Here is a 27,869-nt window from a genome sequence, read left to right as displayed (position 1 = left end):
GAGGAAAGGAAGGAGACTGTAAGCTGCTCTGAGACTGAGGGAAGGGCAGAGTATAAATCCAGTTCTCTTCCTCCTCCTCAACCTTGCTTAGGCCTTGTGACCTAAGGGCCGTGGCTTCCTTTATTGAATCAATCCATTTCATGTTGGGTCTTCTTCATCTTCTTTTGCCACCTTCACGTTCCCCTACAATTGCTGCCTTTTCCAGTGATGTGCTCCCATAGCATGATCAAAGTCTGATAGCCTCAGTTTATTCATTTTAGCTTCTAGGGCAGGGGTGGCCAAATGGCGGCTTGGGAGCCTCATGTGGCTCTTTTACACGTATCGTGTGGCTCTCAAAGCCCACCCTGCCCCTTTGGCTGGCTTGGAGAAGGCATTTGTCTCTTTAAATCACTTTTCCAACCAAGTCAACCAGCAGCTTGGAGACCACATTTAAAGTTAAAGTTGCTTTCTTTCTACCTCTGCCTCCCCCAAACTCTTTCCCTCCCTCCCTCCCTTCCTTCTTTCCTCTGACGTTCATGCCTTGCAACTCTCAAACATCTGATGTTGATTCTATGTGGCTCTTGCATTAAGTAAGTTTGGCCACCCTGTTCTAGGGAGAGTTCAGGCTTGATTTGATCTCAGAGCCACTTATTTGTCTTTTTGGCAGGCCACAGTATCCGTAAACCATCTCCTCTCTAACGCCACATTTCAAAGGAATCCACTTTCTTCCTGTCGGCTTTCTTCATTGTCCAACTCTCACACCCATACATAGTAACGGAGAATTCTGTGGCATGAACTAACTTGATTTCAGTCACCAGAGACACTTCCTTACACTTAAGAATCCTTTCTAGTTTTTTTTTTCATGGCAGCCCTTCCCTTTCTCAAACCCTTTTTGTTGATGGAGCCAAGGAATAGAAAACATTAAACAATTTCCATTTCTTCATCCTCAGCTGTGTTGTGTTATTCCTCAGTAGTCCTTCCTTTTGTCTTCTTGATATTTGGCTATAATCCTGCTTTAGTCCTTTCTGCTTTAACCTTTATCAGTGCTTTCAAGCCTTCACTTGATGGAAGAGATTAGGAGGTACGAAACTGACATTGAAGCTCTCTGGTCACCCCTCTCGAAAGCTCTCGCAGCGGAAGCAAGCAGGATCATGCACTGCTTGCCGAAATAACTGAAAGGGAATAAATTGAAGTATTTTTCTTAAATCATTTATCAGGCCTCTGTATCTCTTTCTGATTGTGAATTCCCGCTGCTTTTATGCCAATAAAGGTATGAAACTGAAACTGAGATTGAAGTCTTATTTGTTGGAGAAAGGAACACACAGGGCTTTTTTTGTAGCAGGAACTCCTTTGGATATTAGGCCACACACGCCGATGTAGCCAATCCTCTAAGAGCTTACAGGGCTCTTTGTGCAGGGCCTACTGTAAACTCCAGGAGGATTGGCTACATCAGGGGTGTGTGGCCTAATATCCAAAGGAGCTCCTGCTACAAAAAAAGGCCCTGGGAAACACATAAGGAATATAGTAAAAACAAAACTTCGTTCTGGAAACAGAAAACTGAAATTGTAGACAGCTGGTCTAGCAGTGGGATGGCCTTGGAATTCTGCCTGTGATTTTCCCTTGGAGTGGATCGAAGGCACCCCTGCAGTCTCTAGTGTATGTGGGAGGCGGCTGCAGGCAAACGCCATTCTCGGGCAAGAAGCGTCTTGCAAAGGCACTGAGAAGTCAGCTTGAAACCGAGCATCCAGTTTGCATCGCTCTAGGGGTGGGTTGCGGGGAGAAGACATTTTAAGGCAGTGACCCTCGCATTTTACAGGATTAGAATTATGTGCAGAGTTGCACCCACAGGCTCCATTGACATGTTTCACATGTGCTACCGGGAGTCTTCTTCAACCTCACAGCCAGGAGAGAATGCAGAAATGCAAGTTTGAGCCCTCTTGGATCAGATTTATAAATAGATCAGCGGCCATGCAGGAAGGTGGATTGACAAGTTGCATCTCAAATGGGTTCTGTCCAAACTGTATGTCTTAATGCAGGGGTGTCAAACATGTGGCTTGGGGGCCGAATGAGGCCCCCAGAGAGCTCCTATCAGGCTCTCAAGCAACTGGCAGTTGTCTGCTTCCTTCTCCCCCTCTTTTGCTTCCTATCTTGCTTTGCTAAACTTGCTCAATCACATAGGAGCTATAGAGCAAAGCCTCTTTTTTCCATTGGCTGAGGCTCCTCCCTTGGAGAGGAAGGGAGACGGAGGGATAGCTTGCTTCAAAGGAAGCTCTGGCTCTTTCCTTCCTTTCCCAGAGGACCAGGAGGGGGAGGGGCCTCAGCCAATGGAAGGAAAAGAGACTTGGCTCAGTAGCTCTGCTGTGTGATTGAGAGAGCCTGGATTGCACGGGAGAGAGACAAAAAAAACACCTTTAAGACAAACAAGTGCTAATGTTTTAAGCATGCTTTGTTCTAAGTTTTTTTAGGTGTGGCCTAATATGGTTTTTTTTTAGGTGTGGCCTAATATGCAAATAAGTTGGGCCTTTTCTACAACCCACCCCCTGCTCGTAACAACCACCCTGTGGAGTGTATTAGGCTGAGAGTGTGTGACTGGCCCAAGGTTGCCTAGTGAGCTTCTGTGGCAGAGAAGGGATTTGAACCTGGGGCTCCCAGATTTTAGTCTGACACTGTTGCCGCTATTTGATGCTTTTATTTTTTGCTTCTCCTCCCTGCCCTGGAAGATTATTCTCAGTATCGCCGTTCCTTAGCTGTCCTCCACTGCTCTCTGGAGAAACTGAGGAGGCTAGGATATGCTTGCTGTTCTCATTAAAAGCAATCTTTGCCCATGCACCTCACTACTGTAGGGTCTTTGAGGCTGCTTTTGCCCCCAAGAGTGTGTGGGTGTCGATGCAGAAGTTTTCCTACTCAAATGCATGGCCTCATGGGTCTCCTGCGCGAAATCTCTATTGAACAATCATTACATTTTCAGAAGGGGGTCATTCCCCAAAAAGCCAGCTAAATGCTCCTTTATTTGCCGATCATGGATACTGAATTAGTTGAGCTACTATGTAGCTTGTTATGATGTTAAAATCCTTGCTTTTTTTCCATTGACTGTTGGAATGCTGCCCCTTATTGTTTTGGCTTTGCGTAGGCCTACCTAAGTAGAAACAGATGAGGTGTAAGTGGAAACTGTCAAGGCCTTCCCCCTCTAACCTTTTCTCATTTGCACTAGAGCAGGGATGTCGAACTAATTTGTTACGAGGGCCGGATCTGACATAAATGAGACGTTGTTGGGCCGGGCCATGTGTGTCATGGAATGTAATGCCAGGTAGTGGAGACAAAGGACACAGATGAACACAAATACTTTTTTTTAAAAAAAGCTTTAAATCAAACACGCTTAAAAGATTAGCACTATTGCAATATTTTATTTAACAGTCTCTGATAACTGAAGGAAGCGAGAGAGAGGAAGAAGGAAGCAGACTTTCTTGAAGGCCTGATAGGAGCCCTCCGGGGGCCTGATTCGGCCCCTGGGTTGCAACGTTTGATACCCCTGCACTAGAGAAAGGGAATAGTGAAGCAAGCTAGAAGGATACCTGTGAGACTGCCTCCAGATTTAGTCTCAGGGTGGTATTGGCTAGCATCCGTGATGCGGCACGATATAAGAGAATATATAAGAGGAGCCCTGTTGGGTCTGACCAGTAGTCCGTCTTGTTCAGCATCCTGTCTCCAACAGTGTTGAGCAATAACCCTATTCATGGATCTGTCCATATAAAAATCCATCTAAGCCAATAACTTATCACTGCATCTGACGACTGTGAGTTTCACACCAGATTGTAAGATGTGTGTAACAGTGCTGGTTTTTTTTTCTTTGGGTTGAAGCTACTGCAGTCAGTTTTAGAAGGGATTTCTCCCCTGCCCTCCAGCAGGTTTTATAGCTGCATTGAAAGCAGGAAAATCCTAATGGGTGACGGCAGGCGAAGCGTGTTAACTGAAGCAAGAGTGATCTTATAAGTGCCTTAAGAAAGCAGATTGTGATCTTGACCTTGGCTTGAACTGCAGTGCATCCTGACCTCTTGCAGCAGGGGTTGAAGGGGCCATCATCCCCCGTCCTTTTCTCCTTTCTTGCCCTCCCTATTTTGATTTAGACCAAGGGCTTCCAACCGGTTTTTTTGAGCCTGTGGAAATTTTTGGAATCCTGACATGGCATGGTGGGCTCAGCCACAAAATGGCTGCCGCACGAGGTGGAGCCAGCCACAAAATGGCTGCCCCAGCTTAACTTCAGTCATACAGTGCAGATCCTCATGCTGTGGTGGCAGCTTCTGCCAAAGCAACACTAAGCAAACAAACAAACTGCACAGGCAAGTGTATCTCCAGTAATCAGAAGCAAAAGACGATTGAGGGGTGACATGATAGATGCTTACAAGATTATGCATGGGATAGAGAAGGTAGAGAAAGAAGCAGTTTTCTCTCTTTCTCACAATACAAGAACTTGTGGGCACTCAATGAAATTGCTGTTGTTGTTGGGTTAGAATGGATAAAAGGAAGTACTTCACCCAAAGAGCGATTAACACATGGAATTCACTGCCACAGGATGTGGTGGCAACTACAAGCATAGACAGCTTCAAGAGGGGATAGGATAAAGGATATGAAGGAAAGGTCCATCAGTGGCTCTTAGCCACAAGGTTTAGAGGGAACTCTGTCCGGGGCAGTGATGCTCTGTATTCTTGGTGCTTGAGGGGGGCAACAGTGGGAGGGCTTCTAGTGTCCTGGACCCACTGGCGGACCTCTTGATGGCACCCGGGTTTTTTTGACCACTGTGTGGCACAGAGTGTTGGACTGGATGGGCCATTGGCCTGATCCAACGTGTCTTCTTTTATGTTCCTACCTGGCCCAATACACTTCCTCAAAACACTTGGGTGGCACCAGAAAAAATATCAGCCCCACAGAGCTGAGACTTCCTTCCTCCCCTTTGCTTATTTGGTGAAGCCTGAGGTAGACTTCATTATGCTTTATTATTACCCATTTTTCCTTATTACTGGACTGGTTCTCTTACTTTGTTCTGAGAGGAGATGCTGTTTTTGATGAGGAAAGTGCTGATAAAGATGTAAGATGCTCATGGGCTTGAGCCAGAGCTGAAGAACTTCTCCCCTTTGACCCCCTACCCTCAAACCAGAGCCGGATTCTCTCCTCCCTTCCCCCCAGATTGTGTTTGAATACGTTTATTTTGTTTGGAGCCGATGCTGTCAGGCCGCAGATTGGGACTGGGTTCAGATTTCATCTCTGATGCAGATTTGGGTGAGCAACTCTCCCCAGCTCTGCCATGTGGGGATGGCAGCGCCAGCCCTATCACACAGGTCTGTGGTAATCAGGACTTTTTTGTAGCAGGAACTCCTTTGCATATTAGGCCACACACCCGATGTAGCCAATCCTCCTGGAGTTTACAGGGCTTTTAGTACAAGGCCTACTGTAAGCTCCAGGAGGATTGGCTACATCAAGGGGGTGTGGCCTAATATGCAAAGGGATTCCTGCTGCAAAAAAAGCCCTGGCGGTAGTGCTTACTGGGGTGCTGGAGGGAGGATTCATCGTATGCCAAAAGCTGTGTTTAAGTATTATGGAATCATAAGTATTTGGTGTTGCTTTTCAGTAACCCCTCCCCCCCTTCCATTATGGGAGTCAAGGTGGTCTGGGGTAAATTCACAAGGCACCAAACTGCATGTGGAAGGGGCCATGGCTCGGTGGTATACAGCAGCTCTTCCCAACTTTTTAGAACATAAGAGAAGCCATGTTGGATCAGGCCAATGGCCCATGTAGTCCAACACTCTGTGTCACACAGTGGACAAAAACCAGGTGCCATCAGGAGGTCCACCAGTAGGGCCAGAACTCCCGAAGCCGTCCCGCTGTTGCCCCCTAAGCCCCAAGAGTACAACACATCACTGCCCCAGACAGAGTGTTCCATCTATACTTGTGGCTAAGAGACATTGATGGACCTCTGCTCCATACATTTATTCAGTCCCCATTTGAAGCTGTCCAGGCTTGTAGCCTGCGGCTGAATTCCACATGTTTTCTGTATGGCAGCCCACAAGTACTCAGTATGGTGACCCGGCCAGGACTGGCCCAAGATTTTTGGTGTCCCAAGCAAACTATAACCTTAGCGCCCATCTGGTTCAGCATTCTGTTTTCTACAGTGGCTACTGGGAGGCTTTAATGGATGCTGAGCAATAACACTTTGACTTTCCATCCACTCTTGGTGCACTTTGCAATTGGATTTTATTGTGTGAAATGGCAAAATCTACTTGCAGACAGTTGCTGAAGTGCACTGGAAGTAGACTCGACGTGCATTTATTCAGCAGGTATGAAGGCACCCCAGATGTTTTTGAGAAACCCACAAACATTGCACAAAGGATGCCTGTTTCCCACCACCCAGTATGACCCCCATGCAAGCATCATTCTTGCCAGTTTGGTGTAGTGGTTAAGTGTGCGGACTCTTATCTGGGAGAACCGGGTTTGATTCCCCACTCCTCCACTTGCACCTGCTGGAGTGGCCTTGGGCCAGCCATAGCTCTGGCAGAGGTTGTCCTTGAAAGGGCAGCTGCTGTGAGAGCCCTCTCCAGCCCCACCCACCTCACAGGGTGTCTGTTGTGGGGGAGGAAGGGAAAGGAGATTGTGAGCCGCTCTGAGACTCTTCGGAGTGGAGGGCGGGATATAAATCCAATATCTTCATCTCCCTCACAGGGTGTCTGTTGTGGGGGAGGAAGGTAAAGGAGATTGTGAGCCGCTCTGAGCCTCTGTCCTTGAAAGGGCAGCTGCAGTGAGAGCCCTCTCCAGCCCCACTCACCTCACAGGGTGTCTGTTGTGGGGGAGGAAGGGAAAGGAGATTGTAGGCCGCTCTGAGCCTCTGTCCTTGAAAGGGCAGCTGCTGTGAGAGCCCTCTCCAGCCCCACCCACCTCACAGGGTGTCTGTTGTGGGGGAGGAAGGTAAGGGAGATTGTGAGCCGCTCTGAGACTCTTTGGAGTGGAGGGCGGGATATAAATCCAATATCATCTTCTGCTTCTGCTGCTGCTTCTGCTTCTTCTGCTGCTTCTTCTTCTTCTTCTTGGAACTGACATTCTTCCAACCTTTGACCATCCCTCTCTTTCTCCATTATGCCTTCTAATCCCACCCCAAGAGCAGGGCTGACCCTGCCGCTAGGCAAACTAGGCAATTGCCTAGGGCGCCAGCCTTCTGGGGACCCAAAATTGGGACTTGGTGATGTTATTCAGTGCAGGGGGGCTCCAGAATTAGCCTTGCCTTGGGTGCCAGACAGTCTAGGGCCAGCCCTGCCCAAGTGTCTAAGAAACTTAATCTAGTAACCCTCAGGATATATTTTCTTTGATCCACATGCATATGCAGTGAAGGGAAAATGCCGGTTGATGGATGACATGAAAGATAACTGGAGTCCAGTGGCACCTTTGAGACCAACGACGTTTTATTCCAAGTGTGCTCCGGGGTCACATACTTCAAATTAAACTTCGTTGGTCTTTTAAGGTGCCACTGGACTCCAACTTTGTTCTGCTGTTTTGGACCAACTTTGCTGCCCACCTGGATCTATGGAAGATAACTGATTTTAAGAGTTAGATCTTGGGTTCCAAAATACAGCAATGGAAAGAAAGGGCAGTGCCAGCCATTAAGGAGGCTGGCCTGCAATGCGCAGGTCGGGAAATCCTGGTGTAGACCATCTGCTTGGCATGCAGAAAGTCCCAGGTTCAATCTCTGGCATCACCAGTTAAAAGGATCAGGTGTCAGGGAGCCATTTTGGTGTAGTGGCTAAGTGCTTGGTCTCTTATCCTGGAGAACTGGGTTTGATTCCCCACTCCTCTACTAGCAGCTACTGGAATGGCCTTGGGTCAGCCATAGCTATCGCAGAGTTGTCCTTGAAAGGGCAGTTTCTGGGACAGCTCTCTCAGCCCCACCTACCTCACAGGGTGTCTGTTGTGGGGGAGGAAGGTAAAGGAGATTGTAGGTCACTCTGAGACTCTGTCCTTGGAAGGGCAGCTTCTGGGAGAGCTTTCTCAGTCCCACCTATCTCAAGGGAAGAAGGTAAAGGAGGAAGAAGGTAAAGGAGACTATAAGCCACTCTGAGATTCAGAGTGAAGGGTGGGGTATAAATCCAATATCTTCTTCTATATGAAAGACGTTGGATTTGAGAATGGCTGCCAGGAGGAGACAACGTGGACATTGCAAGACCAATGGCTTGCTGCAACGTAGAGCTGCTTCATGCGTTCATTTCTCCAACCGTACTCTGGGAATACAAATGGGTCACAGTCCATATAGGTCCAGATAGCCCACTGCCATCTGTAGGGGCTGCTGGAGGTACAACGGAGGTCTTCTAGAGAGCAAACAGAACAGGAATCTGGCTAGTCCAGTTCAGGCACATTCCGGCCTTGTGGGTGCGGAGGGATGGCTTGGAGGATGGATTGTCGCCGAAGAACTGGGAGCCAGGGTGGCTTCAGCGCCCACCTGTTCCTTGTGGCTTCCCGCCTGTGGTCTGCCTTGTACAGACTGCCTTTCACTCTTTGTGCTCCATCCAGATAGTTGGAGCCGAACTTTTTTTTAAAGGGGGGAGGTGTTTATTATGTTGTCCCCTTAATAAGGGGACTTTTCCCTTCTCCTTCCTCTGTTTTTCCCCTTGCCCGGCTGGAGTCCGTTGAGTCAAAAGAATCTGAAGTCAGCTCCCGAGAATCTGAGCTAATTTGACTTATTTGAATTGCAGCAGGGAGGGCCGTGATGGCGTGTGCGTGTTTTGTGGCAAAATAATTGCCCGTCCTAATGATGCAATTAGCACGTCCAGCACAATTGGGAGAGTTTCCCGCCTCTTCATGCCTACCTCCCCTTTCAGTGTTACCGTATTGGTGGTGCTTTCATGGATGCCACAGCAACCAAAGGCTATATCCAAATTTATATCTTCAATGAAGGTTTCAAATGTAGAGGGGAAACTGGAACACTTGAGATTGTATCCTGGGGCAGGCAGGCCCTGACAGGTATCTCTTCTCTCCCACCCTGTCTAGATTTGGAGAAGTCTTCTTCTTCTGAAGAATATGATGATGATGATATTGGATTTATATCCCACCCTATACTCTGAATCTCAAAATCTCAGAGCAGTCACAATCTCCTTTACCTTCCCACACACACACAAACAACAGACACCCTGTGAGGTAGGTGGGGCTGAGAGAGCTCTCCCAGAAGCTGCTTTTTCAAGGACCGAGTCTCAGAGTGGCCTACAATCTTTTTTCCCTTCCTCCCCCACAACAGACACCCTGTGAAGTAGGTGGGGCTGAGAGGACTCTTGCAGCAGCTGCCCTTTCAAGGACAACTCCTGCGACAGCTATGGCTGACCCAAGGCCATTCCAGTAGCTGCAAATGGAGGAGTGGGGAATCAAACCAGGTTCTCCCGGATAAGGGACCGCACACTTAACCACTACACCAAACTGGCTGTTTGTTTGCAAGGGACCCAGTGGATTTTGATTATCCTTGTGAGCCTGCCTGGAACATTTCATGGGTTACACATCTGAAAGCTGGAAATGGTTTCTGAATTCATCAGTGTCGTGTGGGCACATGCGCTTGATCTTGTGCTGTTCAGGGGCGAGTTCATTTTCCATCTCCTAGATCAGTGTTTCCCCACCTGTGGGTTGGGATTGAAAAGTGGGCCATGAGCCATCCTTCCCTAATGGCTGTCTCTGCCCGTTCCCTTGCTTCCTTTTGTATTTGGAAGCTTGAGATCTGACCCTGGAAACAAGATCTTCCACGTTGTACATTGGTTGGTCTTTTTTTCTTTACTGCTTATACATGTCGATCAAGTAAAACGTGTTTTGAAGGTTACTAGAATGAGCTTCTCAGAATAGGAGTGGAGTTAGGGGGAGTAATGGAGAAGGAGAGGGTGGAATGTAACCTTAATGTGCAAAGGCTTCGTATGTTGGAATGCTGCTTGCATGGGCAGCAGTGTTCTTTGTGCTGTGTTGGTTGGTTTCTCAGAAACATCTGGTTAGCTAGATGGGACGTCCGGTTAAATGGAATTCTGAACTAGGCGGGTGCCGAGGTCTAGTTTGCTTAGGGTGCCAACAAATCTTGGGCCAGCCTGCCAAGTAAATTTGGACTTTTGGATTACCATACCAAAAAAGATTAGGAACAGCTGTCCTGGATGGTGTCTTGCCATGAATTGGATTGCCCAGGCTAGCCTGATTTCACTAGATCTCAGAAACCAAGCAAGTTCAGCTCTGGTCAGTATTTGGATGGGAGAAATACCAAGGCTGGGACACAGAGGCAGGCGAAGAAGGGAGGGGGAGGAGGGAAGGAAGGAAAAAGAGGAGGAGGAAGGAAGGAAAAGAAGGAGGAAGGAAGGAGGAGGAGGAGGTAGAGGAGGAGGAAGGAAGGAGGAGGTAGAGGAGGAGGAAGGAAGGAGGCAGTGGAGGGAGGAGAAGGAAGGAAGGAGAAGGAGGAGGAGGTGGGGGAGGAAGGAGAAGAGAAAGGAAGAGGAAGGAAGGAGAAGAAGAAGGGAAGGAAGGAGGAAGGAAGGAGGAGGAGAAGAAGAGGAGGAAGAAGAGATTGGATTTATACCCCACCCTTCATTCTGAGTCTCAAAGAGGCTTACAATCGTCTTCCCTTCCTCTCCCCACAACAAACCACCTCTTTATGTCTCTTGCCTTGAAAACCCCACAGAGATCACCATAAGCCAGCTGTGACTTGACAGGGCAAAAAAGGAAAGTGTCTGAGCTTGTATTATCCTGTAGTTTAAAACAGTTAAAAACAGAATAAAATGGACTGCCTGGTTAAATGGTGGGGGGCATGTTTTTCAATGGATCCCAAGTGTTTGTGAGCAGGCGTCCTGGTGTGCAATTTTCTAGCACTGACCTGTCCTTGGCAAGTCACTCCAAGTTAGTCCTTCTTTCCCCCGAGGCTGGAATGTGCCTGAACAAGATTAGCCAGATTCCTGTTTCGTTTGGTCTCTGGAAGACCTCTGTCACGCTGCCAGCTCCCCGCAATCTGCACAGGTCTCCTGTGTGCCCCCTGCTGTCTATATGGGCTGCTGGTTTGCATCCTGGAAAAGTGCAAAATGGTTCTGTACAGGGCTTTTTTTGTAGCAGGAACTCCTTTGCATATTAGGTCACACACCCCTGATGTAGCTAATCCTCTTGGAGCTTACAGTAGGCCCTGGACAGGGGTGTGTGGCCTAATACGCAAAGGAGTCCCTGCTACAAAAAAAGCCCTGGTCTGTATCTCCAGAGCACGAAATGGCCTGGTGCTGGCATACCTGAAGACTGGCCTTTTCCTTCCAGTTAAGATGGGCATTGAAAGCCCGGCTTTGTAGGCCCTCATCTTCTGAAGGGCAGAGATTGGTTGTTAAAGACAGGGCCTTTCCAGGGATGGCTCCTTGGCCGATAGAACCTCCCTGTGGAGATTCATTGGTGGCCTGGTCTTATTTATTTTTGCTTCATTTACTCCTTACTTTCTCCCCAATAGGGACCTGAAGCGGCTTGCCTAATTCTCTTCTCCTTGGTTTTTATTGTCACAACACCCCTGTAAGGTAGGATAGGCTTGAGAATGTGATTGTCCCGAAGTCACCTGGCAGGCTTCATTGGCAAAGTGGAGATTCTAAGCTGGGTCTTTGAGATCCTAGTCCTGGAACCTCTGCTTCACGCTGGCTGTTCTTCTTGGGCACCAGATAAAAATGTTTCATTTCTGGTCCATATGATCCTGTATAAACAGCCATAAAGTCTTTTTTAAAAACATCATTTCACTTGCCTTGCAGAGTCTGCACTGCAAATTTTTAGGTGGCTGTCCCCCCCCCCACCACCACCACACTGCTGTTTCCCCTAATTTCACAGATTTGGTGTCTTTTCTTGAGCTTTCATGTGTGGTACTTAAGTGGCAAGAGAGTTGTTTACTGGGGAAGCGGCAGTCGGGCAATCTGGATAAATCCAGGGTGGGGCAGAATCCTCCCCAGCAAGGACAGTAATTTTGCATTTTCACCTCTGGAACAGTTTTCCTGTGACCTGCTCCTATTGCCCTGAGCTGTGCTTAAATTTGTGGAGAGCTTTTCTCTCTGTGGTACTTCAGGGAGAATTAGAATCCTCTTGCCCCAGGGCACCATTAAAAATGTGATTTGGCAACTGAAATCCATTCGAACAAGAGGTGGTAATTTACCAATTCCAAAAACCTTTATTGGCACAACCGCAACTGAAATCACTCCGATGTATAGGACAGGTGGGCTCACGTTCCAGCTGTATCTGAAGGAGTGAGCAGTGACTAATGAAAGCTGCCCTGCCCTGCCACAAATCTGGTTAGTCTTGAAGTTGCTACCGGGCATTTGTGCTTTTCTAGTGCTATAGATAAACATGACAACCCATCTTGATCCATTAAATGTATGGGGGAAGGAGGGGTGCCACCCTCCAGGTGGGGCCTGGGGATCTTCTGGAACGACAGCAAATCTTCAGGCTACAGAAATCAGCTCCCCTGGGGGAAATAGATGCTTTGGAGGGTGGACTCTGAGACATTGCACCCCACTGAAGTCCCTATTCTCCCCACACCCCCAGAAGTCTCCCAACCCCCAAACCTCCAGGAGTTTATCAGTGTTTAGTTCTCATGGTCCCTTCTTATGCTCCCAGGAAAGTGCCCATCTCCAGGAAGCAATTTTCTCCAGGCCACTTTGGCTAAAGATCCTGGAGGGTTGGTTTTTTTTTTTTGCCATCTTTTTGGTACGGAGCAGGGCTCACTAGAGGTAGGAGGGCAGGGCTTCATGTAGAAGGAACTCATTTGCACATTAGGCCACACACCCCTGATGTAGCTAATCCTCCTGGAGCTGACAGTAGGCCCTGTAAGTTCTTGGAGGATTGGCTACATCAGGGGGTGTGGCCTAATAGGCAAAGGAGTTCCTGCTACAAAAAAAGCCCTGGGGGGCAGTATTTGTTGATTCCCTGCATTGCGCAGGGGGTTGGACTAGATGACCCTGGCGATCCCTTCCAACTCTATGATTTTATGATTCTAGCCCAAGGGAGAAGCCTCCTGTTTTTATTAGCCTCCTGCCCCCCTAAGGCCACTCAGGAGCTCTGCTGGGTGAAAGCTCCACCTGGTCCTGCTAGGAATGCCAGCCTCCAGGTGGAACTTGGGGATCTCCCAGAATTTCACCGATCAGTTTACTGGAGAAAATGGCTGCTTTGGAGGGTGTGCTCTGTGGCAGTGTACCCCATTGAGGCCCTGTCCTCCCCAGGCACCATCCTCAATCTCCAGGAATTTCCCAACCTGGAGTTGGCAATTTCACCTCCCCCATCCCCTTCTGGTGAAGGAGAGCTGGTTTGGTGTAGTGGTTAAGTGTGCGGACTCTTATCTGGGAGACCGGGTTTGATTCCCCACTCCTCCACTTGCACCTGCTAGCATGGCCTTGGGTCAGCCATAGCTCTGGCGGAGGTTGTCCTTGAAAGGGCAGCTGCTGTGAGAGCCCTCTCCAGCCCCACCCACCTCACAGGGTGACTGTTGTGGGGGAGGAAGGTAAAGGAGATTGTGAGCCGCTCTGAGACTCTTCGGAGTGGAGGGCGGGATATAAATCCAGTATCTTCTTCTTCATCTTCTGGTGGCCATGGGGGGACCTGGCAACTCTTGGAGAGGACTCCTCATTTTATTAACTCCCCCTCCCAGTTGTGTTGGGCAAAATGGCCTGTCTAACCGGAGTGTGAATTCCCACTCCTCCAGTGAGATAGGGCCCTTTGTTCTCACTGTGTCTCAGCTTAACCTACCTCCCTGGGTTGTTGTGAGGAAACAGGGGAGAGGGGGAGACTATTATAAACCAGCTTTTGAAGAAGAGTTGGATTTATACCCTTCCCTTCACTCAAGAGTTTCAGAGCGACTTACAATCTCCTTCCCTTCCTCTCCCTACAACAGACAACACCTTGTGAGGCAGGTGGAAGTGAGAGAGCTCTGAGAGAACTGTTCTTGAGATAACAGCTCTGAGGGAGCTGTGACTGAGAAGGGGGAGGAATTGGTTCTATATCCTGCCCTTCATTCAGGGTCTCAGAGCAGTTTACAATCTCCTTCCTTTCCTCACCTCACAACAGACACCCTGTGAGGCAGGTGGGACTGAGAGAGCTCTGAGAGAACTGCTCTTGAGAGGGCTGTGACAGTTTCAAGATCATCCAGCTGGCTGGGGAAGCAAACCCGGTTCTCCAGATTAGAGTCCCCGGATCTTAATCACTACATCAAAGTGGCTCTTTTGGGAAAAGTGGGGTATAAGTGAAGTAAATGAGTAAACCAAATTGTTGTTATCCATGCCAAATTGTTATCTACATGCTGTTGGGTGGTTTTCCGTCTATATCTATAAGATTTACTGTGCTGCTCCTGTTTATAATGTCTGTTTTTATGATATTATTTTAACTCTGTTCTTTTACTGTTGTAAGTCACCTTGAGCCCGCTTGTGAGATAGGGCGGGATATAAATCCAAAATTAAATTAAAGCAGGACAGCTAGGGCAAGAGACTTGAAAGTCCATCCAGTGGACCCTTCTCCAAGTTTCGTGTTGTAGGGAAGTGGCACCTCTTTGGAGCATGGGCTTTTCTGTGGTGGCTTCCCTCGAGGTAAGGTATCTGTTTGTGTCCCCCCTCTCTTTGTGGGCATGCAAAGAGTTTTTAGGAAATCATTTGGAGATCCAGTGTGGCATAGTGATTAAGAGCGCTTGTCTAGTATCTGAGAGATCCAGCTTCAAATCCCCATCGCCAGGTGACCTTGAGCCAGTCACATTACTTCCCCAACCTACCTCACAGGGTTGTTGTGAGAATAAAATGAAGGAGGGGAGGATGATGTAGCCACTTTGGGGGGGGTCCGTATTGGGGAGAACGGTGGGATATAATAAATGAATTGGAGATTTCCCCCCCCCCCAAAAAAACCCCTTATCCTTTAAATCTATGTTAATCTGTGTTAATTGGATTGATTTTATATGTGTGCATGTTTGCTTGCTATATTGTGAAGCAGTCTCTGGAAATATCCCAGGTGAAACAAAGGGGTGGAAAGTGTGAGTCGAAGGCACATTGAAGCAGGGCTCGAGATCTCCGCCACCAGCCAGTGATGTGGGGAGAATATTGCATACTTCCTCAGGCTTTGGGGAGGCCCCCCCACCCTGTACTTCTCCTTCAACCGATAACCTTCCCCCCTTCCCTGCTCGGTCGCTCCAGGTTTATGATAGATGGATGTCCAGAGGAAATTGCTGGAATTCCTCATCCCTTCTGATGCGTTTGCTCCTTCGCTCTTGCGTGACGGGAGGGCGTGGGGGGAGGACTGATTGTTCCTGGCATTTGGCAGGGGGAATGATGGGGAGGCATTTTAAGGAGCAACGCGGGGAGATTCCTTGCAAGCCTTTTGGACAATGAATGAGGTGGATGGGGAGGGCTTTAGGTTCCCTCGTGTTTAATGCTTAGCCGTGTTCAATAAGGGCTTGGAGACATCTGAAAAGACTGCATTTTACTTGTATTAAGACTGTCCAGGGGGAGTTTTAGGGAGGGATTTGGGTGGGTGGGGGAGAAGGGAAACCAGGTAGGTGTTCTGTTGGCAGGAAAAAAAAGGGAGGGGGGGGCGCAAGACTGGGAAATGAAATGGGAGGGGGAGAGAGAGAACACCCATGACGTTCAACATCTACTGTTGATTCCACACTAGTGGGCTTGGGTCTCCTGGGGTGGGTGTCTGTAGGAATCTGTGTAAATGTTTGCCAGGCGAACAGAGAGCCATCGCTTCAGTTTTGAAGCTGTAAGAGTTGTGGCTTGCTGGCTGGGCAGGATCTGGCCAAGCCTCGCCTTTTTATTTTTGTGAAAATACAGCAGTGTGGTGCTGTGTAGTAACCTTGTTCGTGCCCTCGTGCCCGTGGGCATAAGATGTGCTTTTCCTTTGGCTGCTTTCTGGCAAGCCGCTCAGTGCCCGCTGGTTGCTCGGATGCTTGCGGTGAATGCCAAGTTGGTCTGATCCGGCTAGGCGTGTCCTTCGAGGACTCTGCCAGCACCCGTCAGCCAGATGGAGCCTCCCTGTACGAGGTCAGTCTACCTTTGCATGTTGCGTGCAAGACAGAACCCTTTCTGATCTGCTTATGCTGGCTTCCAGGAAGCATCTGCCTTTCCAGGGCTATAGCCGGAACTTAAAGTTTGATTGGGGCCAGGAGACACAGTTTTTGATGGGGGGGGGCAGGGGGCCGCCAATAACTCCCTCCCCAAAACAACTGTGGGGATGATCTACTTCCTGATAGAAGTGAGGAGGAATTAGACCTATTTAGAAACAGAAATGGAGGGGGAAAGGACTGCCGAGGCCACTTTCACCCCCACTAGGGATCGAGAGGATAGCAGCCGGGGCAGAGACCGCAGAAGAGCCGGCCCTAGCAGCAGAGATGGTGGCAGGAGAGTTAGTGGCAGCAATAAAGACAGTAGCTGGTAACGGCATGTGATGCTGTTTGCCTCAAGGTTTGTTAACGCTGGTTCTGGTGGAGGACGGGTGGCCCGTCGTGGTCAGAACAAACCATTGAACTGCGGGCACTGAGGGGATCGCTCTCCGAGCTGGTTTGGTGTAGTGGTTAAGTGTGCGGACTCTTATCTGGGAGAACCGGGTTTGATTCCCCACTCCTCCACTTGCACCTGCTGGAATGGCCTTGGGTCAGCCATAGCTCTGGCAGAGGTTGTCCTTGAAAGGGCAGCTGCTGTGAGGGCCCTCTCCAGCCCCACCCACCTCACAGGGTGTCTGTTGTGGGGGAGGAAGGTAAAGGAGATTGTGAGCCGCTCTGAGACTCCTCGGAGTGGAGGGCGGGATATAAATCCAATATCATCATCATCATCATCATCATCTTCTTCTTCTTCCTCTTCCTCCTCCTCCTCCTGCAGGACCCCGCCAGAGGGACTCAGTGCCACAGTGCAGTCTCCCTGGGCTGCCCGCTGCTGAGAGCCGGCTCGGGCCTCCTTGCTGCTGTCACACCCAGGGCTCATTTTGTAGCAGGAGCTCCTTTGCATATTAGGCCATACACCCCTGATGCAGCCAATCCGTTTGGAGCTTATAGAACGCCCTGTAAGAAGAGACCTGTAATCCGTTGGAAGATTTGCTACATCAGGAAAGTGCGGCCGTTCCAAAATGTGTGGTTGCTTCCCCTCCCCTGCCCTGGAACATTAATCTGATGCAAGAAAAGCAAAGCGGAGAGGGTGGTGCAGTGTGCCGGAGCAATGGGGGACTGATAGGTGGGGCCACAAAGTTTAACAGGAGTTTGATTGGTGGGGCCGGGATCTCTTGGGGCCCCACTATAGCTACAGGCCTGAATGCTTCTGTTAGAAACAGGAGAGTAGGCTAGGTGATCTGATCCAGGTCTCTTGCAGCTCTTATAATGGTCCAAATCAATTCATGGAGGAGATATATTAGCTAAAGGCAGAGCTTTTTTGTAGCAGGAACTCCTTTGCATATTAGGCCACACAACCCTGATGTAGCCAGTCCTTCAAGAGCTTACAGTAGCTTCTGTATTAAGAGCCCTGTAAGCGCTTGGAGGATTGGCTACATCAGGGGTGTGTGGCCTAACATGCAAAGGAGTTCCTGCTACAAAAAAAGCCCTAGCTCGAGGGAACCTCCATACTCAGAAGCAGTCTACCTCTGAAAGCCAGGCACGGAGGAAAAAATCAGGGAAGATCCCCTACAGTTCTAATAATGGACCAAATCAATTCATGGAGGAGAGATTAGCTGAATGCTAGCCTCCATACTCAAGAGGCAGTCTACCTCTGAACGCCAGGCATGGGGGGGGGGACAACAGAGAAGGGGCCATCACAATATGTGTGAAAGAGCCACATGTGGCTCCCAAGCCACAGTTTGGCCACCCCTGGCTTAATGCTTGCTTGTGAGAATCTGGGTGGGGCATCTTTGGGGCTGCTCTTGGACACAGGGATTAGAGGGACGGAACAAATGATGTTTATGTTTAAAGAAATCATGAAAAAAATTTTCTGCCAGCTTTTCCTCATCCTCGGTGAACGGAACCTCATGTTGCCAACAGTGTGTACAGAATAAACCACAGGGTAGAATGCCAGTTTGGTGTAGCTACCTGAATCCAGCTTCCACCAGGATCAAACTCAGGCCGAAAGCAGAGCTCAAGACTGCAGTACTGCAGCTTTAACACTCTGCACCACGGGACTCTTTTTGAATTGAAATTAGCATTTTCCTTGGCCAATTTCATCATCAATTTTTCTGCTGCATCAGGATTATCAACCTGTCTTCTGATTGCTGCCCGAGGACAATTGATAAAGACTAAACAGGGCTCTTGTGGCTTTTGACAGACAGTTGCAAAACTATGGGCTGGTTTCCCTATGCCCATATCTCTGATAGCCTTTACCAGTAAAAGGTCAGGCAACTCTTCCCCTGTCAGGGCAAATAGACAACATTTCTGCCAATTCTGGGACATCTTCCAATTTTGCCTGATCAAGTTCCTTCTCCAAAACTTGACAGACCATGCGTCCCGGGGCGTTAGATGGTGGGCCCACGGGTAGATCTGTTGGTGGAGGAGGGGGATAAGGAGGAGGAAGAAGAGGAGGGGCAGGGGGCACAAGTTGAACACCAGTGCCTTTTAGGGGACAATCTTTGGAGAGCTGGCTTGGGTTAGAGACGGGCATATATTTCTCTACTGCATACCTGCATTTATGCCAGACTTGCAGCAGTTCAATAGAAGCTCGGGGCTCTGTGTGAAAGGTCTTCCCTATCTTCTCCCAGCCCCGAAGTTTAAAGGAGTCTCCCTTCGGATACTAGGGGCATTGCTTACTGATCTCTTGTAACAGAGTCTTAAGTTGTAATAGAGTCTTAAGTGCAGAGTCTAATCTGGGAGAACCGGGTTTGATTCCTCACTTCTCCACATGCCGCTGCTGGTGTTACCTTGGGTGAGTCACAGGTTCTTCCAGAGCTCTCAAGAGCAGTTTTGGGAGAGCTCTCTCAGTTCCACCTACCTCACAGGAGGTCTTTTGTGGGGAGGGGAAGGGAAAGGAGATTGTATACCGCTCTGGGACTCCCAAGTGAAGGACAGGGTATACATCCGATCTCCTCCTCCTCAGTGGTAGAACATCTGCAGAAGGTCCCAGGTTTCAAGCTCTGGCACTTCCAAGTAAAAAGATCAGGAAGTAGATGATGTAAAAGACCTCAACCTAAGATCCTGGACAGCAGCTGCCAGTCTGAGTAGACAAGGCTGACTTTGACAGACTAAAGGTCTGATTCAACGTAAGGCAGCTTTATGTTGGTTTTTGGTGGAAACAGGATGCTGGAAATAGGCGAGTCTTTGAACTCTTTAAGCTGGAACCGAGACGCAGATTTGCTTTTAATACACCTTAATTCTACATCTGGAATCTATCAGAACAAAGTTTTGAGTCTGGCGGCACCTTTAAGACCAACAAATTTTTATCCAAGGTATAAACTTTCGTGTGCAAACCACGCTTCTTCAGATACGGTGAAAACAGAATTTCCTCAACCATTACTCAGTTAATTACTCTCAGCATTCTATAATTAAGGATACATCCATCTCCAATTTTGACATATTTATTTCCTTCACTGGTTTTGCCCTCGAATTGAACCCAAATAAATGGTTACCATATAAGCTAAGCTTATTTTTCCTGTTTGATCCTCAAATCTGTTAAACATCTTCATTATGCTGTGTGATAATTTATTGCTAACCCCCTACCCATATGGATGGAATGATGAGTTCCAATTTTGTTTCTGTCTGCGTCTTGACTCTAATTGGCCCTTCCTAGCCATTAACCCCCTCCCTCATCGCTTTCTATATATAATGGTTGATATCTAGATTTTATCTTAACATCTTGATTTTCAATTCACTCAGCTGGGGAGTGTTCAGTTCAGTACCTTTATTGGCATACAAGAGAGAGTTCAGAGAGCTCTATCACATCTCCCTGGAAAGCACAATGCTCACATTTTTGTGACAGATGGAAAATAGTCTGGCAGGCTGCACCACAATCACATTCAGATCTTCGTATTTTGCTCCGTTTAAACCGGGTAGCTACCAAAGCCTGTTTGTTATTCTGTTATCCGTCTTCCATACTTTACGTTCCAAGTCAAATCCTGCGGGCCTCTTGTGGGTGTTTATCAGGCTATGGAAATCAGGCAGAACAGATTTGCATCCATGTTGGTAACCATTCATTTTGTAGGATGGAATTTTGTGATTGCAGGATTTGTGCAGATTTTATTGCTGGGTGTTGGGATCATAGTTTGGCTAGGCCTGTTCCACCCGTGTCTTTGTGGGTGGGCAACTCTGTGTGTTCACAAAGAAGAGCATCTGGTCTTCGGAGATGCGGGGGAAGCTGTGTTTCCTCTCTACGCAGCATCTAGCTTTTAATCTGTCTATTGGAATGGACAGGGAGAAATGTAATTCTTTTTTTTTTTAATTTTAAAAGACTTTTATTGAAAAATAACTGAAACCATACAGCTATATCACATACAACATTAGAAATAAATCAAACTAAAATATACAGTTTTGAGGTAAAATATTTTCTTTTGTGAGGTAAGTGACCACAGGAAACTGAGGTACCACCATCTTTCTCTCATATACCTGAGGAGAAGACTGTGAATAAGAATATGCCAGTTTGGTTAAAATAAATTCCTTGGTATAGTTAGCTACAGCTAAAACATTGTTTGGAGTCTATGCTGATTAAAATGTATGAAGTCAGAGCAACAGCCTGGTCTTGTAACTAAATTGTATTTAATTCTTGGGGAAGAAAGTTTGCCTTTTTCCCCTTCTGAGAACAATAACCCCATTTGTCGGAGGGCAAAAATACATACATTTATTTAAATTTTTGTATGAATTGTCAACCAGTCCATAACAGAATTTCCCCTCCAGAGGCTGTGTTTGTTACCCTGAACAAGGGATGTTTTGTGTGTCTGTGTTACGAACAGCTGATCTCCAACAATGCTTGGTTTTTAAATTTGCACAGGTCAAACCGAGACTGCCAAATTGACCAGCACCACCGCAACCAATGCCAATATTGCCGCCTGAAGAAGTGTTTCCGTGTCGGCATGAGGAAAGAAGGTAACGTGCCTTTCCCTTCCAACTTGGGCATTAGTTCGGCCTTTAAAAGACAGCATGATGCACCTGCCCGTTTCCACTCAAATTGCATTGGAGGTAATTGAACACTGCGGAGTCCATTGAAATGCCTGTCTCTGTAACACCTCAGTGGCTAAGGGGATTGCAGCTTTGGAAGCTGGAAAAACAGGTCTACTGTGGGCAATTGGGTATGCTCTTAAGGTTAACTTTGCACCTTTCACTGCAGGGTGTAAATAATCACTAGCATGAGGTAGTGGTAGATTTTGCAGGACTTCGATCTAGGAGACCTGGGCAAATCCTGCCTCTACCACTCAACTTGCTGGGTGACCTTGAACCAGTCAGGTGCTTGTTGTCTGACCTCCCTGACAGGGTTATTGTGAGGATATACAGTGGGGAAGAGGAGAACAACATATGCTGCCATGAGGAATGGGAAACAAATGTACTTAAATTGGCTATGGGAGTTTCTAAAAACTCTTTCAGTCTGGTGCTCATAGTCGTGTAAGCTTGCTCTGGCATTGTCGGTTCGCATTTTTTGTGTGTGTGAGATAATTCCTACACGTTTCCTTTTTCAGTGAGGCCAGAGAGCTGGCAGTGGGTATAAGGCTGGCCTTGCCATTAGGCAAACTAGGCAATTGCCTAGGGTGCTGACCTTCTGGGGGCAACCCACCCCCCCATGTGATTCAGTGCAGGGAGGCACCAGGCGTTAGCCTTGCCTAGGGCGTCAGATAGGCGAGGGCCGGGCCTGAGTGGGGGTTGAAATTGTCTCCATATTTTTGTGGGCCAGTTGAGGGCCATCCAGACTCTGTTCTCATATGAGCAGCATAAAGCAGCTCTGCACCTCGCTTGAGGAACCTGGAGTGTTTCCAAGGCAGATGTGAATCTGTTTGATACTTTGGCCCAGAGCTCTAGGAGTCCAGGGTTTCCTCTCTGTGCCCCGGGCACCTTTGGGTGTGGGTCTTCCCACCCAAGAGTGTGGCTGAATAGATTGTGTAGTGTGTGGACTCTTATCTGGGAGAACCGGGTTTGATTCCCCACTCCTCCACTTACAGCTGCTGGAATGTCCTTGGCTCAGCCATAGCTTTCACAGAGTTGTCCTTGAAAGGGCAGCTGCTGTGAGAGCCCTCTCAGCCCCACCCACCTCACAGGATTTGTGCAGATTTTATTGCTGGGTGTGGGGGAAGAAGATAAAGGAGATTTTAAGCTGCTCTGAGACACTGATTCAGAGAGAAGGGCAGGGTATAAATCTACAGTCGTCTTTTTCTACACTCAGGCTGCAATGTGGGCACAGTGTCTCTGGAGGGTGGCATTGTCTGGGTGACTGACTGGAATTCCCAGTCATCCTGTACCAGTTCTGAGCCCAAACGAGCAAAGATCTGACTCCTTATAAAGCCAATGAGAACGTGAAGAAAAAGACTAGGTTTTTATACCTCGTTTTTCTCTTAAGGCGTCTCAAAGAGGCTTACAATTGCCTTACTTTCCTCTTCGCACAAAGGCACCTCATGACAAAGGTGGGGTTGAGACAGCTCTGAGAGAGAGAGAACTGTGACTGGCCCAAGGTCGCCCAGCTGGCTGCATGTGGGGGAGGGGGGGAATCAAACCTGGTTCTCTGGATTAGAGTCCACCACTCTTAACCACTACACCATGCTGTCTGTCTGCCAGATCAACCGTTTACACAAATGGAAACAATGACCCAGTGGGAAATGACAGATAAATATCCCAGCAATAAACTTCGCTGTTTGCCCTGACCTGGGTAGTCCAGGCAAGCCCGATCTCATCAGATCTCAGAAGCTAAGAAGGGTCGACTCTGGCAAGTACTTGGATGGAAGACCTCCTTGGAATACCAGCAGTTAGGAGGGCAAGGGCAGGCTTTATTCAGCCACCTCCCTGAATATCCTCCAAGCCCCCAGTATCGGTCAGTCACCAGAAGTTACCATGACTTCCAGGTACCCACACACATACAATTTTTAAAATCACCAATAAATAAATAAATGTCCCTGTTAATTGGATGCTGCCCCTCTAACCTGTGAAGAACTTTATTTTTTAAAAAATATTTTATCATTATAGAATCATTATAGCTCCACAGAGCCTAGTGAGGATATATCCTGTTTTATTCACTTATTTAGATGTCCGTATGCTGGTTTTCACCTCAAAGCTGCTTACAGTGCAGTTCTCTTCTCCTCCATTTTAAACCTGCAGCCAGGGCTTCTTTTTGTAGCAGGAACTCCTTTGCATATTAGGCCACACACCCCTGATGTAGCCAATCCTCCAAGAGTTTACAGGGCTCTTAGTACAGGGCCTGCTGTAAGTTCCAGGAGGATTGGCTACATCAGGGGTGTGTGGCCCAATATGCAAAGGAGTTCCTGGTACAAAAAAAGCCCTGCCTGCAGCAATAAACTTGTGAGATTCATTGGGCTTGGGAGGGGGGTTGCTACCTCTGGGCAGGGACCTACCTGGATATTTTGAGGGTGGAACTCAAGGAGGGGTGGGGTTTGGAGAAAGGAGAAGGGACTTCAGTGGAGTACAATGCCATAGTGGCCACTTTCCAAAGTGGCCACTTTCTTCAAGGGAACAAATCTCTGTTGCCTAGGGATCCATTAGAATAGCAGATCTCCTGCCACCATCTGGAGGTTGGCATCCCTAGCTGGGAGTGTGTGACTGGTGGGGATTCGAACCTGGGTCTCCCAGACCGCAGCCTGACACACTATAACCCAGGGTAGCCAAACTTGCTTAAGAGCCACATAGGATTAATGTCAGATGTTTGAGAGCTTCAAGACATGAACATCAGATGAAGGAAGGAAGACAGATGAGGGCAGAGGGAAGGAGAGGTGGAGAAAAGCAACTTTAACTTTAAATGCCTTCTCCAAGCCAGTCAACAGGTCAGTGGGGGCTTGGAGAGCCACACAATATGTGTGAAAAGGCCACAGTTTGGCCACCCCTGCTATACCCACTGTCTTTATCCTGAAGGGTCTTCTGGGAGAGGGAACTTGGCTCTCCTGTCTGTATGTCTTGATATAGCCTGTGGTGTGTGTGGGTGGCTTAGAAGTTACAAATGACAGGAATTGTAAAACAAGCTCTGGCCGTAGATCGATAGAAGTTTCTAGATCAGCTGGAAATCACCCCCTTCGTTTTCTGGCTTGGTTTGAAGTTGGGCCTCTGAGGTCAGAAGGAGCCTGCTGACGAAGGAAAGGGCAGGTGTGCTAACCTCACCTGGGCCCCGGCAGGTGGCTGCCTGTAGCCGAAACCCTGTCGCTTCTGTTAGAAGCTGCCTGAGGGCCTAGTGGATGAACCGGTAGAACAAGGTGGTGTTTGTTTGGAGAGCCTCAACCTTTTTTTTGCTGTTGTATCCGCAGGGCTCGGAGGTCATGTGCCACAGTAGTGGTAAAGGTCGTCGCTGGAAAACAAGAGCAAGTTGTTGTGGATTTTGACTGCAGGGCCCGTTCCTTTTGTTAGAGTTCGGAAGGCTTTTCGAACATCAGCACACCTTGTTTTCTAGAGTTGGAGGATTTGGTGGCTTTCCAGAAAGCCACAGGCCTACCTAAGAGATGCCCAGACTTGGTTAGGCATGTTCCCCAATATCTTTCTGAGCTGACCCGGATGGCCCAAGGTAGCCCCATATCCTCATATAAAGCAGGGTCAGCACCAATGTTCCCTCTAAACTGTGGAGTCTTATGAGCAAAAATTCTACTTTGTGAGCTGCTGGCATTATAGTTGTGAGCTACTGCATAAATCAGCGTGCTCTGGGGCCATTTATCCTGAGCTGAGGCAAAATTGTGAGAGCTGGAGGCAAAAAAATTGTGAACTAGCTCACACTAACTCAGTTTAGAAGGAGCACTGGTGTTTGTGTGGGAGACCCCAAGGAGCGTTTGTGTGGGAGACCCCAAGGAAGTCCCGGGTTATGACATGGGAGCAGGGAACGACAAACTGCCTCTGAACATCTCTTGCTTTGCGAACCCCATGAGGAGTTGCCATAAGTCGGCTACACCTTGATAATACTTTCTACCACCTAGAAATGCAAAGACTGAGAAAAAAAACTGAAACATTTAGAATGGGAAACCCTTATTTTTCCTGGCCCCCAAAACCTTTGTAAAAAAAAACAAACCCAATTTTTCTGAGGGAAAAGGGGAAATTTTGTGGAGTGCCGAGGGGGGAAAAAACCACCATGATTGTTTTTTTTTTTTAAGGAGTGGAATGCTTTTTAAGACAAGGTTTTTACTTCGTCTCAATGTGCGGCTTGAAATTATTTGGATTTTTTTCCCCACTGAAAACTACCATGAGGTGTTTTTTTTTTTTTTTTAATGACTGGCATCCCCCCACCCCCGTCAATATTTTATTTGCAGTCAACCACTTCACCATATCTCCAGTGTGCGTACCAAGCACCCTCAGCTGCTTTGTTTGGGTCGCAGCCACCATTATTTATTTCCACGATTTATGCCCCGTCTCTCTGCTCTCATTAGGGCACTTAAGGCAGTAAACAGATTACAAACACACACAATAAAAACAAACCTTTAGAAACTATTAAAGCCAAATAAAAACACATCCTTAAAACTGAGCTGAAAGGCTTGTATGGGACAATAAAATATACATACATAGTAAGAACAATCTGAACAGGGCATGAAGGAGGGACCACTGAGAGAACACTGGGTGAAACAGCAACAAATCTTTACCCACTGGTGGAAGATGGAGCAAGTAACCGGTACTCCCTCTAAGCTGTGGAGTCTTGTGAGCAAAAATTCTACTTTGTGAGCTAATGGCATTAAAGTTGTGAGCTACTGCATAAATTAGTTTGTGCTGGGACCATTTTTCCTGAGCTAAGACAAAAATGTGTGAGCCTGAGGCTAAAAAACTGTGAGCTAGCTCGCACTAACTCAGCTTAGAGGGAACACTGCAGGTGGGCCTCTCTGAGGAGAGATTCCCTGCAAAGCTGCACAAAGAACGTGTTTTGCCTTTTCTGACATAAAATCAGGGCCCCAGGACCCTTTTTAAAACATTGCAGGCCCTGACTTGAATAGCCCAGGCTAGCCCAATCTTGTCAGATCATGGAAGCTAAGCAGGACCGACCATGGCAAGTACTTGGACGGGAGACCTCTTTGGAATACCAGGGCTGGGTCACAGAGGCAGGCTGTATCAAGCCACTTCTCTGAACATCCTTGCCTCCCAGCCCCACTTGGGGTCAGCAGAAGCCAACTCTGACTTCCAGGCATACAAAAAAAAAGGGGGGGGGGAGAATGCCCTGTGGGAAAAGTCCACATTGAGGTTTTGCCAGCCCAGTATCCTGTTTCCAACAGTGGCTGGTCACGTGCCCTGCCATAGAAGCCCAGAAACAGGGCAGAAAGGCCTTGCGGTAGCATTTAGGCCTGTACTCGATTTTCAAGCTGAAAATCTCTCCAAAGCCCCTGTAGGAGGACAGGGAGTCCATGTGAGTAAGACTTTGGGCCCTCTTCTGTGTCTGAATGACTCTTCTCCGTCTCTCCTCCCAGGGCCAGTTCTAGGTTTTGAGAGTGTCAGACAGACAGTGATCTGGGGACCCCCCTCCCTTCCTCCACCTGCTCTCACCTCCCTTCTGGCTCCCCACATCCCCCCCAACCCTGTTTTTGCACCCCCACCCTTCTCTTGCTTGTTCTTGACCACTCCCGCCACCCCTGCTCGCAGCTACCAACATGCCTTTCCCTCAAGGGCACCAGGCAGTGTGGGTAGCTGCGACTGTCTGGAGTGCTCGCACACCGATCCCTGGAGGTGCTTGGCAGCCAGGAACATAGGAGGTGGAGCTAGGGTTGCCAATCCCCAGGTGGGGGCAGAGGATCTCCCGGTTTGGAGGCCTCCCCCCCCGCTTCAGGGTCATCAGAAAGCAGGGGGTGGGGGAGGGAAGTGTCTGCTGGGCACTCCATTATTTCCTATGGAGACTGATTCCCACAGGGTATAATGCAGCATTGATCTGTGGTTATCTGGTGCTCTAGGGGGGCTGTTTTTTGAGATAGAGGCACCAAACTTTCAGGATAACATCCAGTACCTCTCCCAAAAATACTGTCCCAAGTTTCAAAAAGACTGGATCAAGGGGTCCAATGCTGTGACCCCCAAAAGAAGGTGCCCCCATTCTTCATTATTTCCAATGGAGGGAAGGCATTTAAAGGGTGTGTGGTGCCAGAACTCCCTTTGGAGTTGTTGTTGTTGTTATTTTTTTTTCAATTTATAGCCTGCCCATTCCGAAATGGGCTCTGGGTGGGTAACAACAATCAATACAAGATTAAAATCAAATGCATATAATAAAACAATCTACAATCTAAAACAAACTCCAGTTCTGCAGTTGGTAATATCCATCATGCTTGTCACACCCTTGCTCCTGGCCCCACCCCCAATGTCTCCTGGCTCCACCCCCAAAGTCCCCAGATATTTCTTGAAATGGAGCTGGCAGCCCTAGGTGGAGCTTTCTGCTCACAAGCGAGTGTGGCAAGGGAAGCGTGAGCCGGGAGGTAGCCGAAGAGGTGTGTGGACAGGGTTTAGCACCTGCTTGCCCCGGAATCTGCCCACCTAAGGGTTACACCCATGGCTTTTTTTGCCGCAGGAGCTCCTTTGCATATTAGGCCACACACTCCTGATGTAGCCAATCCTCCACGAGCTTACAGGGCTCTTCATACAGGGCCTACTGTAAGCTCCAGGAGGATTGGCTACATCAGGGGTGTGTGGCCTAATATGCAAAGGAGGTCCTGCTGCAAAAAAAAAGCCCTGGTTGTGGCAAAAGTCTCCTCTCCCTGCCCAGCAACTTGGAAGTCTTTCTCTTTTTATGTTCTGGTCTTTGGTCTTACATCCAGCCCAGAAGCAGCGGCACAGATATCCATAGTGGGCCTGGTGTTCCCCG

The 27,869-nt window shown here is 48.3% G+C and overlaps 1 protein-coding gene across 1 annotated transcript in view; it reads left to right on the top strand.

Annotated features, from left to right (window-relative positions):
* The window catches only part of NR2F6 (nuclear receptor subfamily 2 group F member 6), a 44,142-nt gene that overhangs the window by 11,299 nt on the left and 4,974 nt on the right, over positions 1 to 27,869 (top strand). The window contains exon 2 of the mRNA XM_060232680.1: positions 20,907 to 21,001. Within this exon, the coding sequence (XP_060088663.1) occupies positions 20,907 to 21,001 (95 nt within the window). The remainder of the gene's footprint in view (positions 1 to 20,906; positions 21,002 to 27,869) is intronic.

Source organism: Heteronotia binoei, chromosome 2 (genome assembly GCF_032191835.1).
Source record: "Heteronotia binoei isolate CCM8104 ecotype False Entrance Well chromosome 2, APGP_CSIRO_Hbin_v1, whole genome shotgun sequence".
In the NCBI taxonomy this organism is placed as follows: Eukaryota; Metazoa; Chordata; class Lepidosauria; order Squamata; family Gekkonidae; genus Heteronotia; species Heteronotia binoei.
Note: the sequence above shows the minus strand (reverse complement) of the source record. Positions and strands in the feature narration are given on the sequence as shown.